The sequence below is a fragment of the Pongo abelii genome, chromosome 20 (assembly GCF_028885655.2).
Source record: "Pongo abelii isolate AG06213 chromosome 20, NHGRI_mPonAbe1-v2.0_pri, whole genome shotgun sequence".
Classification (NCBI taxonomy): Eukaryota; Metazoa; Chordata; class Mammalia; order Primates; family Hominidae; genus Pongo; species Pongo abelii.
In genome coordinates, this window is record NC_072005.2 from 59,601,912 (window position 1) to 59,622,128 (window position 20,217).

General features: G+C 45.0%; 2 protein-coding genes across 2 annotated transcripts; both read right to left on the reverse strand.

Moving 5' to 3' along the window:
- LOC100937717 (E3 ubiquitin-protein ligase XIAP) lies at positions 1–9,826 on the reverse strand. The gene is given in 5 exon segments (XM_054539262.2): positions 1–801; positions 804–992; positions 995–1,383; positions 1,385–1,692; positions 9,758–9,826. Coding segments are annotated over 5 exon segments (1,692 nt in total). The 3' UTR covers positions 1–64.
- A 936-nt stretch (positions 9,827–10,762) lies between these two features.
- On the reverse strand, positions 10,763–14,255 carry LOC112130168 (protein FAM90A27P-like). The gene is made up of 4 exons (XM_024238075.3): positions 14,053–14,255; positions 13,409–13,608; positions 12,812–12,920; positions 10,763–11,727 (listed from the first exon to the last, which is right to left on the reverse strand). Exons 1-4 carry the CDS (start codon positions 14,236–14,238, stop codon positions 10,978–10,980), a joined length of 1,245 nt encoding a protein of 414 aa, XP_024093843.3. The 5' UTR covers positions 14,239–14,255; the 3' UTR covers positions 10,763–10,977.
- Between the last annotated feature and the right edge of the window lie 5,962 nt (positions 14,256–20,217).

The following is a 20,217-nucleotide window of genomic DNA, read 5'->3' on the forward strand; positions in this document are numbered from 1 at the left end:
GTTGGTTCACATCACACATTTAATCAAGGTAATAAGAACATAGCACGCCCACTGTAGAGTTACATTAAGACATAAAAACTCTTTGCTTGAAAGTAATGACTGCACTGCACATGGGACATCTGTCAACTGCTTCAGCACATTGTTTACAAGTGACCAGATGTCCACAAGGAATAAAAACGACAGCGGTATGTCTGTCCATGCAGATTTTACAAAGCTTCTCCTCTTGCAGACGCCTTAGCAGCTCTTCAGGGCTGATCTCTCTCTGCTATGAAGTCTGATTGGATTCATTTTCTGTAGTGTCTTTCTGAGTGCTCACCAGATCTGCAACAAGAACCTCAAGCGTTTTATAGTTGCTCCCAGATGTTTAAATTTTTTCCTCCATTATTTTCTTAATGTCCTTGAAACAGAATCCCATTCGTATAGCTTCTTGTAGCATAGGATTAGGGAAGATGGTATCACTGATTCTTTTAGTTAGTGATGGTGTTTTCTTGGTAGTTTTTACCAGAGATCCCTCAAGTGAACGGGTTAAATGAATGTTGTTTATATATTCATGTCCCTTCTCTTCTAGCAGATACTTGCAGCCTGGATACCATTTAGCATGTTGTTCCCAAGGGTCTTCCTTGGGCTTCCAGTTGGCTAGCCCTCCTCCACAGTGAAAGCACTGTACTTTATCCTCTTGACCTATAGCATAAAATCCAGCTCTTGCAAGCTGCTCTTTGTTAACGGAGTACATCCATGTCCCAAAAGTAATGAGCCGGGCTTCATAACCTGTCATGGATGGATTCCTTGGCGAATTTGTTAATTTGAGAAATTCCTATCAGAACTCGCAACATCAGATTCACCTCGAATATTAACGTTGTGGCCCAAAATAAAGAAGCAATTAGGAAAATGTCTCCTGTGTTCTGACCAGGCACAATCACCAGGTTCCCAGTTTTTCAGTTTTCCGCCACAACAGAAGCACTGCACTTGGTCATCAGTGCCTGTGTAGTAGCCAGCTCTCTTGGGGTCAAGTGGGCAGAGGCTGGCCAGTTGTGAAACGACTTTAATCTAGCTTCTTCACTATGCATGGCGGGGCTCCTCGGGTGTATGGAGTCTCATCTATCCACCACCTGTCCAGTTCTCAAAAGCCGGTCTGCACGAGTCTCAGACGGCCTGTCTAAAGCACAATGCTTTTCCTCTCCCAGATGGTTTTCAGCTTGGTATTGACCATTTGGGACACCAAGATTTGCAGGTTTCGTGGCACTGTTTTCAAAATAAAAGCTGCGGATAAACCTGCAGTTCGGCGCTGCTTTCTTGTGTCTGTCAACTGCTGAGCCTCCACGTTGCCACCTGTCTACAGCTTCAGGGCAGCTAAGGCCCCTCAGGGCGTCGCCTCCATCGCGCCGATGCCCAGGCAGACCCACCACCTGCAAAGCCAGCAAACGTGTTTCATCTATTAATCTCTTCTACTAATTCTTCATCCTCATTGATGTCTGCAGACACATAGGTTTTAGATCCTTCGAAACTGTTCAAAGTTATCTTCTCTTGAATATAGGACTTGTCCACCGTCTCGCGCCAGGATAGCGGCTCCAACCGCCCAGGCGATCGGCCTTGTCCCAACGGAAGGGTCCCGCGGAGGGGCGGCCCGAACCCCCTACCATTGGAAATGCCAAACCCTGCCCCGAACCGGGCCCAGCCACCCAGGCTGACGACCTACGATTAGACCGCGCCCTCTGGGGAGCCGCCAAGGTGCAGCCACTTCCCAGAGCTCCGAAGTGTCAGCAAGAAAAGAGGAAGCCACGAACGCTCCCAGCCTCCAGCTGGAAACCACGCGGCGGAGCGGGCGCTTGCGCAGTGAGCACCTTGTGCCCCACGCCCGTGTCTCGTTCTTTTTTGTCCTTATTTCACTTTGCATAACTTTAGCATAATATCGTCCAGCTCCATCTACGTTGTTGCAAGTGGCATTTTTTTTAAAAGCTGAGTATTAGTACACTGTGTACACATGCACACACACGTGTGTAGGTTGCATGGCACTATATGTATATATAGTGTGTGTGTTGTATGTGTATCTCACAAAGTCTTTATCCATTTATCTGTTCAAGCACATTGAGGTTATTTCCATATCTTGGTTATTCTGTATAATGCTCCAATAAACATGGGAATTCAAGATATATTTTGGGGACTGTGTTTTAAATTCCTTTGGAGATTTTATATATGTGTGTGTGTGTATAAATATATATTTTTCATATAAATATAATATAAATTATACCAAATGTTATAAAAATATATGTTTTATAAATATATATTAAATAAATAAATATATATTATATATACATATATTTTTGGGGGGACAGAATCTCGCTCTGTCACCCAGGCTGGAGTGCAGTGGCACGATCTTGGCTCACTACAACCTCCGCCTCTCGGGTTCAAGAAATTCTCCTGCCTCAGCCTCACCAGTAGCTGGGATTACAGGTGCCTGCCACCACTCCCAGCTAATTTTTGTATTTTGGGTAGAGATGGGGTTTCTCCATGCTGGCCAGGCTGGTCTCGAACTCCTGACCTCAAGTGATCTGTCTGCCTCGGCCTCCCAAAGTGCTGGGATTACAGGTGTGAACCACCGCCCCCTTCCTCCTTTGAATATTTACCCAGACATGTGATTGTTGGATGAAATGGCAGTTCTATTTTTATGTTTTTTGAGATACCTCCATAGTAGTTTCTACAATGGCTATACCAGTTTACATTCCCATCAACAATGTGTAAGGATTTCCCACATCCTCACGGACACTTATCTTTGTCTTTTTGATAATAGCCATCCTATCAAGTGTGAAGTGGTAGCTCATTACAGTTTTATTTTACATTTTCCTGATGATTAGAGAAGCTGTCTCTTTTTCATATGTCTGTTGACTATTTGGATTTCTTCTTGTGAGACGTGTCTATTTAGGTCCTTTGCCCATTTTAGGACGAGTTATTCATGTTTTTGGTATCGAGTTGTATGAGTTCCTTATATATTTTGGATATGTGTGTGTGTGTGTGTGTGTGTGTGTGTGTATACATATAGATAGATAATATTTTTTTCAGTTGTATTGCCTTTCTTTTTCTTATTGATTTGAGTACACTATATATGCTGGAAACAAGTAATTCTTTGGTTTTTGTTCTTTCTTATCTTTTTATTAATATCAGCTCTCAAAATTTTTATAAACTGAATTGTCATTTCTCCTTTTATACTTCACGTTAATGCTTTTCAGGCTGTGTGAGAAATCATTTTGTTCTCCTTTGATCTATTCTATAAATTTCATTACTCATCTTTACAATTTAAATCAGATATCCACTCAGAATTAAGTTGTTGCATTGCAGTAACAATTGATATTATGTTCAATTAAGCCTCATGACTTTTACTGAATGGAAATCAAAATGTTGCGTTATGGTTTCTACTCTTTCTCTCATCACCACTGGAGCTCACATTTCTGTGAATCCTTGTGGTCATTCTCTCTCTTCTTCCTGCCTACCGGACATGTTAGCAATCCCACAGCACTACAAAACAAAGCTTTGTGTCCAGAATCTTTAATGGGCTTTTTTTTTTCTCAAAGTATCAATTATTTTCATATATATATATATATATATTTTTTTTTTTTTTTTGACACAAAGTTTTGCTCTTGTTGTCCTGGCTGGAGTGCAATGGTGCGATCTCGGCTCACCACAACCTCCCCACCCCTCCGAGGTTCAAGCGATTCTCCTGCTTATTCATTTTACAAGTAAAATAAAATAAAACAAAATAATCCCACCTACTCTCCTGAATAGCTGGGGTTACAGGCAAGCGTCATGATGCCTGGCTAATTTTGTATTTTTAGTAGAGATGTGGTTTCTCCATGTTGGTCAGGCTGGTCTCGAACTCTTGACCTCAGGTGATCTCCCTGCCTTGGCTTCCCAAAGTGCTGGGATTACAGGCATGAGCCACTGCATCCGGCCTGTTTTCATATTCTAAAGGGTGAAGTCCACTGTGTTTAGAGATATTTTCCCCTTGCATTCCTTTCCTTATGTTTTCCTACATCTTTTATCAGCTTCTGTGCCAGACTATCTAAAGATTTTAGTGTAAAAAAATAGCCTTGAAAGATAGTGGTACTGTCTTCATGGGCGTTACAAGATAGATAAATTATTTGAACAATATAACAAAGATAATGCCTTCTACTGAGCCAAAAGTTAGGAAGATTTTCTTGCGATCCACTTGAAAATAGTGGGGGCAGGGTGCGGTGGCTCACAGCTGTAATCCCAGCACTTTGGAAGGCTGAGGTGTGCGGATGACTTGAGGCCAGGTGTTTGAGACCAGCCTGGCCAATATGGTGAAACCCCATCTTTACCAAAAATACAAAATTAGCCGGGTATGATGGCACCGACCTGGAATCCCAACTACTTGGAAGGCTGAGGCAGGAGAATCCCCTGAGCCTGGGAGGTGAAGGCTGCAGTGAGCTGAGATGGCACCACTGTACTCCAGCCTGGGCGATAGAGTGAGACTCTGTTGCAAAAAATAAATAAAAATAAAATAAAATAAAATAATGGGTCGGGCACGGTGGTTCACGCCTGTAATCCCAGCACTTTAGAAGGCCGAGGCAGGCAGATCACGAGGTCAGGAGATGGAGACCATCCTGGCTAACGTGGTTAAACCCCGTCTCTACTAAAAATACAAAAAAATTAGCCGGGCGTGGTGGCGGGCACCTGTAGTCCCAGCTACTCGGGAGGCTGAGGCAGGAGAATGGCATGAACCCGGGAGGCAGAGCTTGCAGTGAGCAGAGATCACGCCACTGCACTCCAGCCTGGGTGACAGAGCAAGACTCCATCTCAAAAAAAAAAAAAAAAACAATAATAATAATAATAAATAATGGTGTTCTTAAATTTGAGAATTCTCAGCTGCGATGTGAATCTATGGTGTAGACAGCATCCACCTGGGCATCTTTGCATCCTCTCGATTTTATTAGGGGAAGGGAAAAGAAAGAAATGCAAATCTGAAGCTCTTGCTGCCTGTTGGGCAATGAAGAGTCTTTGTCTCAGAACTCTCATTCTTATGGGTTCTCCCGGATCCAAAAACTGACATAACTCACATGTGACTTGTAGATAGTGTAAAATGTAAGACCCCTTGCATTGCTTTACGCTTTGGGAGATGATGGGATAGTGGGCAAAATATGACTGTCTAAAGAGGAACGTGCTAGGAGCCTTTGAGACCCTGTTAGGGTGGGGATAAGTGAAAACTTCCTGTACATGTACTAAATGGTCTCACCAAGTTATGGGGAAAAAGGAGTAAGACCTGCCCCTGTCCTACCTGTGAATGAGGCTGGAGTATGACACATAGAATTGGAAAACAAAAACTAAATGTCCTCTGCTTGTTGTTCATTCTGGTTTTGGCTGAAGGCAGAAAGGTCAAAGTGTTAGGACCGGCAAATAAGCGAGTCTCACAGCACCAAATATGTTGCTAGTGGAAGGTGTCTGAGTCACTGGTGGCAAATTTGTATGGGTCTTTGGCAACCTCAATTCTTGCCTCTTCAGGAGAAAGAATTCAACTCAGGGGTATAAGGCAGACGAAGAGACCGAGGCACGTTTCAGAACAGGAGTGAAAGTTTATTAAAAAGCCTTAGAGTCTGGGCACGGTGGCCCATGCCTATAATCCCAGCACTTTGGGAGACTGAGGTGGGTGGATCACTTGAGGTCAGCAGTTTGAGACCAGCTTAGCCAACATGGCGAAACTCCGTCTCTACCAAAAAATACAAAAAAATTAACTGAGCATGGTCGTGCATGTCTGTAATCCCAGTTACTCAGGGGGCTGAGGCAGGAGAATTGCTTGAACCCTCCCTCCTTCCCACAAAAGCACTAGTTGTTGTCACCACCGCACAGAGACCTTGGTCCTGGTAGTGAGTGGAGCTGGGTGAGTATTTTGCATTTAGTCTGAGACTTGGAATCTGCCATCAAGGATGTCAACAGGCATTTACAAAAGTGATGCTAAGAGCAAAAGGGATTCCTCGGGGTTGGAACCTGGTCCACAGCCATGGCTTCCCAGGAAGGAAGAATAATTCTGAGACCTGAGAATTAAGTTGGCAGAGAGATGAGGCTCAAGACCCCTAGTACCAAGCTTGTCCAACCTGCCTAATTTTGTTGTTCTTGTTGTTCTGTTTTGTTTTGTTTTAGGCTTTTAGCAGCCTGAAGCCATGGTTTTTAGTTTCCATCTCTAGTGAGAAGCAGAAAAGAGGGTTGAGGAAGGGGTTTTACTGGCCCAACCAGAAACAAACTAAGAACCCAGTACTCTATTCTCTCTCGGACACACTACACCAATCCCTGATGTCACATAATGCAATTTAGTGCAATCTGCAGTGACATTGATTGTTGGTGTTTAATCCAAATGATAATGAAAACTGACTTGTAATGTGCCTAAGGACTTTAGCTCCAAAATTAATCTACTGTTCAATATACCCTAGGAGAATTATAGACTCAATTTTCAGAATTATTAGAAGTGCACTACAAGACCACTGTGCTTCTCAAAGAGATAGGAGATACCAAGAGGAATCACCTAATCCTGTACAGAGAGGGTGTCTGCAAATGGCAATTGCTGGAATACGAATGTTTTCTCTCATCCATAGTGCATGAATGCTTAGTGGAAACTGATTGTCTCCTCCTGAAAACATCCATAGTCTCTTCATATTGACAGATTGTTTTCCATCTTCTACTTAAAGAATCAGTATTTGAGGAAGTGGTAACAGTACAAACTGGGTTTCAGAGAGCAGCCCTTGGGCACAAAAGTTTCTAATGATGTATTCTCTGGTTTAAGCATAGTCTCATATGAATCCCACAGTGTACTGCTGGAAATGAAAGCTGGGAGTCGCAAAGAAAATGAGTACTTGAACAAAAGATTTCTCAGCAAGGCAATTTTACTTCTGCAGAAGGGTGCTGCCTATAAGCCTGATTGCCATGAGAGCACCCTGAACAAAGGAAAGCAGGGATTCTTATTCCTAATGCATTGGGCCCCTACTGCTGTGTCCTATCTCCATTGGCTGCAGCTGGACTGCACAATCTAGACTGATACCGACTGGCTAAAAACTTAAAAATTTCCTAAATAGGTAAAGGTGCAATGGGGAACAAAGAAACGGATGGGGTTGGTTGCGGGAAACTAAGAGAACAATAACATTTCCAAATAAGGAGAGAAGCCTGGGCTGCAAGCTGCGACATGCCTGGGCATGTCTGGGCCTGTCCGGGCAGGCCAGGAAACATATGGGTTAGGCCTTTTGGTTAACAGTACAGGGACATAGGATTACTTATTTCTTTACTGTATTTACCAACTGCCCAGGGCACAACAAACAGTTATTAGTAGGGTAAAAGGTTTGTTAATAGTATGAAACATGAAGGAAACTTGAAAGAAGCTTTTAAGTGGGACTATCATTCTTAGAACTTATTATTCTTAACAAAAGGGAAGTTTTGAAGAGGAACCTTTATTCTCCACAGCACAATTTTGATTTGTAAAACACACAAAATTTAACACATTAAAGACTCCATTTGTACAAGAGGCTTCCACTTAATATGTTTCAGAAATCATGCCTTATTGCTATTACTTTTACTTGTATCAAGTATGAATATAGAGATAAGTATATAATTTGAAATTACTAACATTAGGTTTCTACCTTGTATGATTTTATCACATATTGGTGTTTCATTTCCCATAGTTTAGAGCAAGACATAGTGTTCAGTGATTTTTGTGATGGGTTCCAATTTATTTCTGGCATAAAAGCAAAATCTTATGTCTTCTGCCATCTCAAGATAGAGGCAATTGTGCATTCTTTAAATATGATTTGTCATGGAGCAGCTCCTGGAGAATTATAAGGTCATTCTGCATCTACGTTATGTTAAGATATCTCAATTTTATTTGAAATTTGTATTGGCATATTCTATAAATCGTTATCCATGAATGTAAACCTGTTACAAACAAAGTTACGAAATAAAATAACACCAATCTACAATAAGAGGGCAGGACTTAAAATGACTCTATATACATCTGCATTACTTGAAGAAGACAGTTAAATTCTGCCTTGCATAGAGTTTAACTCCACCACTCTTTACCAACCCTGCCAAGGTCAAGCACCCTCTTTGCTCTAAAATTTTGGATTTTGACAAATCATTAGCTTTATCCATCTATGTGTTCCTTAGCTTTCCAGTGAAAGTAATAGTCCTGCCTGTTCTGTGATCTGCCTGCCTTGGCCTCCCAAAGTGCTGGGATTACAGGCGTGAGCCACCGAGCCTGGCCCGAGTGTACCTTTTTGAGTCATTTTCCCTGTGTAGCCCTCATGTTTTTGACATCATTTGTCCACTCCTGTTCCAAAGCACCCTTGCAAGGATTGTTGTGTAAGAAATCATTGTAAGAGATGTTGACGCTGTCATCATTGGGGGTAAAAGACAGACATGAACATGTAACAAAGATTCTGCCTCCCGCTTGAAGGACCTACATATTTCATGACAGTCTTGATGATGGTGGGATGCTGAGAGAAAAATCATTTTCTGGAAAAGGAAAGGATGGGTTGAGGGATAAGAGAAGGCACTGTGGTCATGGAGTAAATGTGTTCATCAAGCTGGAAACAAGGAGTAGGAAGCCTCCCTGGTCTTCCATGCTAGTGAAGCTCATGTAAAAGAAGAAGGATTTAAACAAGCAACTGAATGTGCTTTGCTTACTATTCATTCTTTTCCTGGCAGAACAGTGAAGATTCAAGGGTGACTTGAAAGCATTCTAGCTTCCGTATTTGAGCCTTAAGGAGCCAGCAGGCAGGTGGCACTGGGAGGGTTGAGCTTTGCTGCTGCCTTCCTTACCAGCGCAGACACTCTCCTGCTCTGCGCCCCAGTTTCTTCCTCTGTCCCTATCCTGACTTCGTCAACATTAAAGAAGAAACTAAATATGCTTGGAATTTGTTGTAAGTGGGGCACTCAAACGTCTACAGCTCTGCTGGATATGCATGCCCCTGTTTCCATCCTGGCCTCTGTGGCGCAATGCAGGGAGGGTGGGCTGGGTGCGGGGGAGGCTGAAAGTTCCCGGGGATAAGCATGGGTCGTGGGTGCAAGCGCGGGCAGAAAAAGAAAGGCTCCGTATCTGGCTCTCCCTGGTTGCTGAAAGTACAAGCAAAAGAAGGAAGCTTCACAGAACTTAGGGTGAACAAACAAAAGATGAAACCTCCCTCCACCCTGGCAGCCCCCATGCTCACCCCATCTACACCCCTGCATTTCCCACAGGCTGCCTGGGATCCTGTGGTGCAGCCCGCTAGACTGTAATTTCTCTATCAGGGAAACTGTTTGTACAGCAAATTGGGTGGCCGGAGTTGAAGAGATAGCTCTCACGTAACGTATATTTAAAAATTACCTTACTAAAGCAAGCTGGAGGAGTTCAACCTGAGCTTCCAGATCACTCTTTTTATTTCATGGCTTCCAGCCCCCATCCACGAGGCAGCCTGGAGACTTCCATCCACTGCTTTTTAGGGACCAGGTCCTAGAGAGACAGGGAGGCTCTCCTGAGACTGAAATCCCACCCTCAGAGCCTTCTGTTCTTTCTGGATTCAGGAGAGTTTCCTCCCAAGGTGAAAACGGGAGGAGGCGGGTTAGGGAAGCATTGTCTTCGCCCTCTCCCTCCAGTGTTTCTTAACCTTGACCCATGTTTGACTTAACCACAAAGGTCCACCCAACCCTATATCCAGCCTCACATGGGACTTAGAACATGACTCTCTCCAAGGGTGCGACCCAGCCAGGAGTAGTGGTTGAAACTCACCAGGAGATTCCGACGTGCAACCAAGTTGAGAGTCAGTCTATGTTCCTGCTTATCCCACTTAACCCACATGTGAAACACCTGGGGTTGTTATTCAGCTGCAGATACTGATTGAGCAGGTGGCGGTGGGGCTGTGCCTGTGCTTCTGTGTTTCTCAGAAGCTACAGGTCTGCAGGTGACACTCTGGGCACCCAGTCCTCTTTACTCAAGTAAATGAAACACGATGATTGAAATGTAAGGAAATTGGTCTGAGGTGAAAAAGAAAACTCAAAACACCAGTAAGACATGTCATAGTTCACAGAATTTTATTTATATGCAAAGAAATTAACCAAGCAGAATTTTACAATGACTTTTAATAACAAAAGTTCCAAGGCGAATAGAGTACATCATTATAAAGGAAATTCATTCACAAACTTGAATTTACTCTATTGTTTACTTGTGGTATGATAATAACAATAGTAAGATACATTTTACCATGTGCCATTCATGACGTGCTTTGCATAACTTATTGAATCCACTGAATAGCCCCAACACTGAGAATATTGGTACCTCAACTTTACACATGCGCTAGCTGAGATGCCCTCTCTATCACAGTGGAAATCAGAGTCTAGGTAGCTTCATAAAATAAATGGAGCATTTCCCTTGTTTGATATCCTGGAAAAATGTATACGGTATAAAAAAGAACAGTTTCTTAAATGTTTGAATTCACTGATAAAAAAAAAAAACATTTCTTCCAAGAAAAAAAAAATTCCCCATTTTTCCAAGGCTAAGCGTTTCTCGCTACAACTCTCCTTCACAGTCAAATATTCTTGAGTCAGAAGATACTGACGTTTTCCACTACCATCAGAGGGCCCTTTGCCCAGAATTACTCAAATTTCAGTGGTTTGCTCCCTCCCTCAGATGAGTTTCAAAGCTTTCTATTGACACTAGTGGAGCATTGTTTGCTTATGTTGACTCAGTTTCTCATGTAATTATATGTAATTGAAAAAGAAATCTATAGGACACTTTCATAAGCCCCATTTTAATACAGGTTAAATTTACATAGTGTAAATAGGCAGGGTTCGTTGATCCCCGATAGTATCTGGAGTCCACGTTTGAACAGGCACCGCTGCCAGGGAAGGGCTGACCCCACACAGGGCTACTTCCTGCCTCTCCCTTTCTCAGCCTTTCAGCCACTTCCAAGTCACATGGGCTTGAAGCTGGGTCTTCTTGCCTTGGGGGCCTCAGTCACTGTCACTGTCCTCAGAGGAGGAAGAGATCAGAAGGTCCTCATAGAGGACACTCATTGAGACCTGGGGACCCCGCCCCTCAGGCTCCCTTGAGAAGTGAGGGCTCTGAGCGGAAGCAGAGTTTTCAGGAGGACAGGATGTGGGCTGCAGGGTTGCGGTCTTGGTGGCTGCTGTCTCTGCAGTCGCCTTGGGGGCCTGTTTGGATCCAAGTCCAGTTGCAGTGCAGGGAGGCTGAGTTCCCAGGGCGGGGGTCGGGAAGGAGCTGAGTCTTGCTTTCTTTGCGGGGTTCTGGAAAGTCTGGGTGGGGACGGGGGCAGGCTGCTTGCCTGGTGCCTGGGTTCTGGAGTCCTGGCCACACTTTTGTCTGACTTGCTGTGGTCTGGGCTTTGCATCTGCATGGGGATGTTTGATTTCTGCCTGGGATTTAAGGGCAGGGCCCGGGGCAAATGCCTGCATGGCAGGCTGGAGAGCACCGTGGGAGGACACGTCGGGCCTGTTGGCTGGCAGCCTGGCACTGAGAGTGGGGGTCTGGTGGGAGCTCTTCAGAACAGGGAGCAGGGAGGCAGTAACGTCCCCGCCATGTCCGTTGGTGGGTCCACAGGTGCTCAGTTGAGGTCGATCATTGTGACCCGAAGGGCAGAGTAATCTCATCTCGGGTTTGTTGACAGACGGGGGAGCTGTGGACACAGGGCCCAGGACAGATCTCTTCTTGGTGGTGTGGACAGGCAGTGGCATGGTAGGATGCTATGGGAGAAAACATCCGACATGAGACAGCTCAGCAGTAGAATTCCCAAACTCTATGAAGCAGGGAACTCACATGCAAAACCACATCACAACAGAAACTGTGTGAAAATGAGAAGCAAGCTAGGACAGAGGAAAATGGACAGGCTGACATGAGAAACAGAGGAGAATAACAGGCACTGGGATTGCGTCTAAATCAGGATCAAATATAGGGAAGACCCTACAAAAGAGACAGGACATAGGAAATTAAACGTCACAGAAAAGAATGCACACATGGTCACTGAATATATGCAGAACTGTCACTTCAGGAATAGTGCTGGGGAAAGATAGTCTGCCATTCTGTTTGCTGTGACTATCACATATGAAAATTAAAACTGTCTTTATGTTCTCTATTGTTAATATCAAAGGAATACCAATTCCCCACACAATGTGGAGACTGGAAATGGCACAGCTCCTTTTGAAAGCAGATGTAAGAACATGTATAAAAACGAAGGAGACGCCTTATCTGCAGCCAGTATCCCGAAGGCATCTGATCAGTCACTCCCCATGGGCACTGAAATGTGCCCAGCAGCATTTGCTGGCCAACTTGCAAATAAAGGTACAGAAACCAACTTTCAAATAAAGAACCTGAGGCCGGGCACGGTGGCTCACGACTGTTATCCCAGCACTTTGCGGGGCCAAGGCGGGCGGATCACGAGGTCAGGAAATCGAGACCATTCTGGCTAACACGGTGAAACCCCGTCTCTACTAAAAATACAAAAAATTAGCCGAGCGTGGTGGGGGGTGCCTGTGGTCCCAGCTACTCGGGAGGCTGAGGCAGGAGAATGGCGTGAACCCGGGAGGCGGAGCTTGCAGTGAGCCGAGATCACGCCACTGCACTCCAGCCTGGATGACAGCGAGACTCCATCTCAAAAAAAAGAGAAGAAGAAAAAGAAGCTGGAAACCGGAGTATGCGAAGTCTTCGTGTAGCGCAGTTCTCCTGCAGGGCAGCCTAGGTCTAAAAATGACCCCCACCCATGAGGGGCACAGAAGTGAAGGAATCAGGGGACTCAGAGGAGAAACAGAGCGGGGCCAGGGGAATACGCACCCTCAGGAACAAACAGTCTTCTGCTGGCTCCTTCCAGGCTTCCTGCGTCTTCTCTTGGGGAGTTCTGGGAAATGTCTGCGTCGGAGCTTTGCTCTGCTGCTGCTGGGGACTGCAGAAGAAATCACGTTCACTGTCTGGACTCGCCTGATCCTCCAGCTCACACCAGTGACTGGGAACCAAGCACCCTCCCGGAACCCAGCCCTAGCCCTTGCTTTGGGTGAGGGAGGCATTCAGGCCTCTGTGAACTTTGCCAAGACAGCCTCTTCTCTCATCTCAGAGGCAGCCCCACTTCCAGGAAGCTCCGCCCCCCACCCCCCACCCCCGCCATGGCCCCAGGTTCCCTAAGTTCATTCAGGCCCTGGTGCTGCTCTGCCTGCCATGGGCGACATCCCCAGGTCTCCCACAGCCCCTGCCCTCTAGAGACCCTCAGCGCTGGAATAAGCTCTGAGTAGGGATCCTGGAAGGCAGAGGCCCCCGCCCACCTCCATTTGGAGCTTTCCTTGTGTGCTTAGAGAAGGCTGCACAGAAAGACTAGGGGAGACACCAGCTCCTGAGGCGCCGACCTCACGGATCGTCCTTGACCCTGCAAATCCTTACCTTGGATTTCGCTCCTTTTCTCTGTCATTCCTCATAAAGGGCCCTGGAGCCTGGGGTAGCTGGGCCTTTGCTGGTTTCAGGTTCTCCTTCTCCTTGTGTGAGCCCAGGGGCTGCAGAGGAAGGGCCCCACTGCACCTCTTAATGGGGCAGGTCTTGCTCCTGGCTGAGTGCCCAAAGGCCCCGCAGTTCTTGCATTTCACCTGCAGGTGGAGGAGGACAGAGAGCAGTGAGTCAACAGCAACCACAGGCACCTGCAAAGGTTCACACACGGCCTGGGTTTTGGAGATGGATTAGTTTAGGAGGGGACATAGGCCCATGGGCTGTTGGTTGCCTGGAAATTCAAGATATTCTCGTCCTCCCCAGAACCCGTTTAACAGGGATCCCAGGAGGAAGAACGCGTGTGTCTGAGAGTGAAGATAATGAACCAGTGTTGAGGACTCAGCAAACACCAGGCTGGACATGACACTGGACAGAGAATGAGGCTGCTCCTCAGACTCCGAATGGGCCAATCTGCCAAGACAGGAGGCTGACCAATCTGGTCAGACTGAGACCAGTGGGAACTCTTAAGTCATAATCACGGGTCCCATGTTCAAGCCCACTCTCTGGTGTCCATTGGTTACCAACATTTTCAAGCCCCCACTGACCCTGGATTCCTCCTCCTCTGCTGAGGGAGTCGTCTGCCCCATGGGTCTCCTCTGTTGCTCCTGTGGGTTCTTGGCTCTGGGGGGCCACTGAGCCCGATGGTGGACGTAATGACCGGCCATCTGTGGCAGGTCCTTGAGCTTCTGATCAGTCTTCTTCATTAAATGATGGTTGGATTTCCTAGTCATAAGAAAAAGAGAAAACATTACACAGACACCAGACGAAAGTCCCTCCTACCCCTATTTACCCAAGCAGGGATGGAGGGACGTACTGGCCACTGAGTCACGCCCACTGTAACTTGGTCCTCTCTGAACCCAGGTCCCAGTTGTGCTATTTTGCAACTCTCTCCCAGCCTGGCCTACTCCCAGAACAGGACACAGATTTTATAAACCAAAGGCTGCTTGATTTCTAGAGGGTGAAGTGAGATTTGCAGCCTTGCATAAAAGTTTTCTGGGCTCTCAGTTTGTGTGCAGTCAGTGCCTCAGAGCTGAAACCCTCTGACAATATTTATCAAAGCCAAGACATGAACAGCCAACAACTACTTATTTTTTTCCAGCTAGTTCCAGAAAACCCACTATTTTCATAGACTTCTCACTCAGAAAACCAACCAGAAGCTCAAAGCTTTGCAAAGTTTTCATATTCAACCTATTGATACTCGTGAAATTTCACATGAGACCCCTGTGACCACACGCCACTCTTCACACAGAGGCAGGCACAAAGCCAAGCGAGGACCAGCCCGCTAAGGATCCTGCGATGCTGACACGTATGTGCATGTTCACACCAGGCATCGCACACATCACAGCCCATGTCATGGGGGGACATGCAAGACGGAAACCTCCAGGCGTGTTCAGGCAGAAACCTTGAGCCCACAACAGGAATACAACAGGAAAACAGTGGTTGGGGAATGCCCCAGGCTGTCCCTACCTTACTCCCTAATACTTGTCTTACCTCTCATCTTGGTATCCAGGTCTCTGTGAAATTGTGGGGGGCCGATCCACTGAAGGCCGGCATTTTTTATTCAAGACACAGCGGGCTGTCGGATCCTCTCCTGGCTTCAGAGGAAATCGCAGAAGAACCTCCACAGAGGCAAGAACAACCCATTTCTCTGTCATCAAGTCAATCTAATGCAGAGAAAGGAGAATGGAGAGGCAACCTGAGTTCTGCAGGCAGGAGGAAGCCTTCGCAGAGGAGAGGAAGAACTCCCAACTTCCTGAGATTTTAAAGGGAATGCTGGACAGGCTCACATTTCGTTGTTTTTTTTTTTTTTCTTTTTTTAAAGAAGTCATTATGTGAAAAAGATACTTGTACACACATGTTTACAGTAGCACAATTCACAATTGCAAAAATATGGAACCAGTCCAAATGCCCATCAATCAACCGGTGGATAAAGGAACTGTGATATATATACACACACACAATGGAATACTACTCAGCCATAAAAGGGAAGAAATTAATGGCCTTCGCAGCAACCTGGATGGGATTGGAGACTATTATTCTCTGTGAATAAGTCAGGAATGCAAAACCAAACAGCTTATGTTCTCACTCATGTGCGGGAGCTAAGCTATGAGGATGCAAAGGCAATCTCACAGTTCTTTACTCCAGAGCTGGTGAGGAGTTTGCTGATGACCTTCAAATGGAACCCAGCGCGACAGCCCAGGGTATTGGGAAGCGCTGCTGTTCCCAGGTGGGAACTAAGGGGCGGTGGCGGTGGCATTTTCCCGTGTCCCTTTGAGGAATTACGTATCGATTTTAATGGGTCAGTGCCCATGTATGGAGGTTTTAAAACCCTGAATATGACCTGATCATGGGCGGGGAGCCTGCGTCAACCTTCCCCCAGGCTGGGAATCCCCCCATTCCACCTGCCTCCCAGGTGACCCCACAGCTCCCATACTCACATCTCTTTGTGGGATCCCACACTGCTTTAAGAACTGCCTCCCCTGTTCCATGGAGAGAGTGTTGGGGTCCATCACTGCTGGTCCTGCCAGAGGGATTCTCTTTCCCTGTGGAGGGTAGAAAATGAGACACTGATTCCTTCCTATCCCTGGACTCTCCCAGGTGCAGGATGCAGTCAGCCCCATCTGTCTGCTGTGCCCACCGTGTCCCTAGGAGTAAACTCACACATCCTGTCATTCAAACTACACGGACCCATCCTTCCTCTGCCAGTGACATGACACCAATGTGAATGAGAAAAGCAGGTGATCCATTAAAAGAATTGTTCACTGGACTTAGCGTGTTTGATATGTATGCAATGCAGGTCCCTTCTCTAGAGACCCTCATAGTATACCATCAAACATCTGGAAAAATTGATCGTGGAATTGGCCTCAAAGAAAATTTAATATATTAGAAAACTGGATATCTTATCAATCTGTAGTCCCTGTTTGTCAAAATTAGATATACCTACATTTTATAAATTATAAGAATATTTTAAACTATGAAGCACAGTCTCTGAAATTTCTGCAATCAAAGTCCTTAAGATCAAACAAGATATTCAAGTGGAAATCAGAAGGTGTGAAGAAAATACAAGTAAAGCCCTTTCATGTCCAAACTGATGAGCAAAGCAAAACCTGGGTTCAGGGGAAATGTCTTTGTCTAAATGACCACAGTGCTAGGGAAACAGGAGCATAGGAGAGTGAGGGCGACACCATTTAGAAATCAACTCCTTCTTAAAACTAGCGAGGCAGAGTCCTGGCCAGTCACCACCCTGGTCCTAAGATGTTTGTGGCTGAGGAAGCAGCTTAGCAATGCTTGCAAGACAGACTCCTATGAAAGCAAAATGTCCAGATGCCCAATATCCAAAGCAATAGATGCCTTCAAGATAATGATAGCTATGCTTTCCTAAGCTACACACTAGAATGTCAAGGATAGTTTTCTTTAAATCAACAGAACACTAAACATTGTCATGCTGTCAGCCCACCACATGTAGACATAGCTCAGTTAAATCTTCACATGGAAAAGACTCTATATCAGAACAACTTAAAAAAAAAAAAGACGGTGCATTTTCCGGTCACATTCTGAGGTCGCCCTACTCTGTAATGTAGTAGCTTTCAGTAAACTCTCTCTTCTCACTGTTCTCTGCAACTCGCCTGGAATTCCTTCCTGTGTGAGAACAAAAAACCCTCTCCTGGGGTCTCGATCAGGCCTCTTTTTTTTTTTTGCCACAACAACATGATTGAAAAAAGAAAATTTGGGGGAAGTGCTCAGGTCCATGGAGACAGCTTAGAGACAGAACAACATGAGATTACAAAAATGAAAAGATGGAAAGGGTAAATCAAACAATAAGTTGGAGCAGATGAAAAAATAAATAGAATACAACAGGAAAACGTGCTCTTTATTTGAAGGCAGCAGTAGGATACATTACCATGGGTGCCCACAGAAAGATAATAAAATTTATCTTCATAGGTCATATTAGGAAATAGAGAAGACAATACCGCCATGAAAATACAAAAAAAAAAAAAAAATGATCAGGGAATGCTACACTGGGGACAAACACATTCGAAAATCTAGAATAAAGTGTGCTTTCCTCTTCAAAATCCAAATCGCCAAAATTGAGAGGTAAAGAAACATTTTTAACTACATATTTAAGTAGAACCATTCTTTACACCACCATTATAGATTGGGTGCTCACAGCCTAAGTCTTGCTTGGCTTAATCTATGTATAGAGGTTCAGGGCCCTGAATTTTTACCAGCTCCTAGCAAAGGTCAATGAGTAGACTGATACAAAAGATAAGTGAAGAAATCTCTTATTTAAAAGCCGTCGGTCAAAGGCACCAGGTCTCCATAACTGCTCATCCAGCACCCACACAATTCAGGGTGCTGGGTGAACATTCCTTGCAAACGTTGACCTTTATATGATCATTAAAATTTTGTTTTTAATTTTTTCGTTTTGTTTTTTGTTTTTCTCGTTTTTCTTAATATATATTTTTTCAATCATTACAATTTGTGAAACGTTTTTTGAATCAGGCTCTGTCTTAAGAAACACTATTAAGCAATTAAGTAATCTTTACCTCGACATCTAAAACCACCCACTACAGAGTTTTCTCACTCTTCTATTTCTCCTGTTGGAATAAACCAAGGCCCAAAATTGTAATGTACCAACCTGTTGTCTTCCTTCCCTCTAGCAGTCACTCAGGTAAGTGGACCCTCTGCAAACTCTACTCCTCACAGTGGGGCTTCCGCGATGAAGACAGCAAAGACCACTGAGGGGAAGATCCGTTCTCCTGCTGGCATTTATACTGCCCCAGAGCCCCAGAGTCACTCCCCCTGGCTAACCTAATCATGATGTAATCACATCTGATCTAATTACCTCTCCCTCTTTCTCCATTTCTTAGTTATTCTGTTCCTAGCACTTTCATTTTATCACACATGTGTACATCCGGAACAAATAATATAATTTGCTGTTTGCCCTTCCCATAATTTTTTTATCCTAACCTAGAACTATATATTTTGAACAACATACACCATTTTCTGCATGTTTAAAATGTTCATACATAAGCCCAGGCTGTCTCATTCTGTATCTCGAAAGGGGATGAGCAGCTCAGCCTCCCATGGCAGGGAGCTCAGTGGAAACCAAGACTGGAGATTCTGGCCTTGGTGGGGCCAAGGATAAGTGAGGTCTAAGAACAGCCTGGCTCACTGTGAGTCCCGAAATGGACTAGAGTATGCGGTGTGGCTATGGGGGATGGGTCACCCAAACTCTCCATGTATCCATGGAATTTTTAAAAGCCCACCTCAGATGGGGAGAACTGCAAGAAGCCAACTCTCAGTTCCAGGGACAGCTCCTGGAAAGAGTCAGTGGCTCTGATGGGAACAGGAAGGCAGGCACAGCTCCAGGGTGTGGACAGGAGCTCAGCAACTCACCAGGATTTAAAGATCCTGAGGTCTGGGCAGCATTTGGGGATTGAGGATGGAGTGTAGACTCGCCTCTCTGTGGAGACGAGATGGGAGTTGATATAGTTTGGATCCCCGACCAAATCTCCTATTGAAATGTCATCCCCAGTGTTTGACCTGGGGCCTGGTGGGAGATGATTGGATCGTGGGGGCGGTTTTCTCATGAATGGTTTAGCCTCCTGCCCTGTGGTTGTGTCCTTTCCAGAGTGAGTGAGTTCTCATGAGATGTGGTCATTTAACACTGTCCAACACCTGCCTCCACACTCTCTTGTCCCTGCTTTTGCCATGTGAAATGCCTTATCCCTCTTTGCCTTCCACCGTGAGTAAAAGCTTCCTGAGGTCTCCCTAGAGAAAGATGCTGCAATATTTCCCACACATCCTGCAGAACCATGAGCATGTTCATTCTCTTTTCTTTAATATGACGGAGCCTCAGGTATTTCTTTACAGCAATGCAAGGAAGGGCCTGATAAAGGAGTGTTCCCAAGAATTCTCACAGAGATATCAGGGTGTGGGGTCTGTCTGGCCTATTCAAGTGGGTTTCTCACCCACAGGCTTCCTGAACCTCTCCTGTGACAAAGGACAGAGGGAGAGGTTGCCCTTTCTACATTTCAAGTTCCTTCTGGCCGTGGGTGCAGTGGTGGTGTGGGGAAGAGAAAACGAAGTTAAAAAGGCATATTTTCAAAATTCACATGGGATTTCCCAAGATAATCTCATCTGAGGAAGAAGTTCTGGGAATGAGGAAGAGCAAGAGAAGGATTAGGAGATAGGAAAGGCATGTTCTCATGTAAATGTCCTGTCCTGGGTCAATTGCTGTGTTCTCTCTCTGAAAACACCATGGTTTGGTTTTGTTTTGCCATCAATAAGAAATTCACTTGCTTTCAAAAAAATCCAAATGCTCATATTGTCCAGAAAACTGAAACAGGTTAAATTACCATTTTTATGAAGCAGAACTGCTAAAACTTCTTCCCTGAAACGTCTTTGCTTGCATTAATCCTTTGACCTCCACTGCATTTATCTTAAAAATTCATGCACAGTGAGAAAGGAGGAATATTTGTTTAAGATCTATGGTACCGGATGATGACCGTAGTTCATAATAATGCATACTGCAAATATACACAATTACTAAGAGAGTGAATTTCAAATGTTCTTGCCAAAAAAGTGATAGCTATGTCAATAATGGGTATAAAACTGATTGACTTCATCATTCTGCAACATATATCAAAGCATCACAATGTACTCTGTAAATATGTACAGTTGTTATTTGTCAATTAAGTTTATGT

Excerpts from the sequence above, each read along its gene's own strand:
- LOC112130168 (XM_024238075.3), bottom strand. The coding sequence starts at position 14,238 with ATGACTAGGAAATCCAACCATCATTTAATGAAGAAGACTGATCAGAAG. Across the intron at positions 12,921-13,408 it reads GAAAAGGAGCGAAATCCAAG|TCCCCAGCAGCAGCAGAGCA; the intron begins GTAAGGATTTGC and ends TTTCTTCTGCAG. Across the intron at positions 11,728-12,811 it reads AAGACTGTTTGTTCCTGAGG|CATCCTACCATGCCACTGCC; the intron begins GTGCGTATTCCC and ends TTTCTCCCATAG.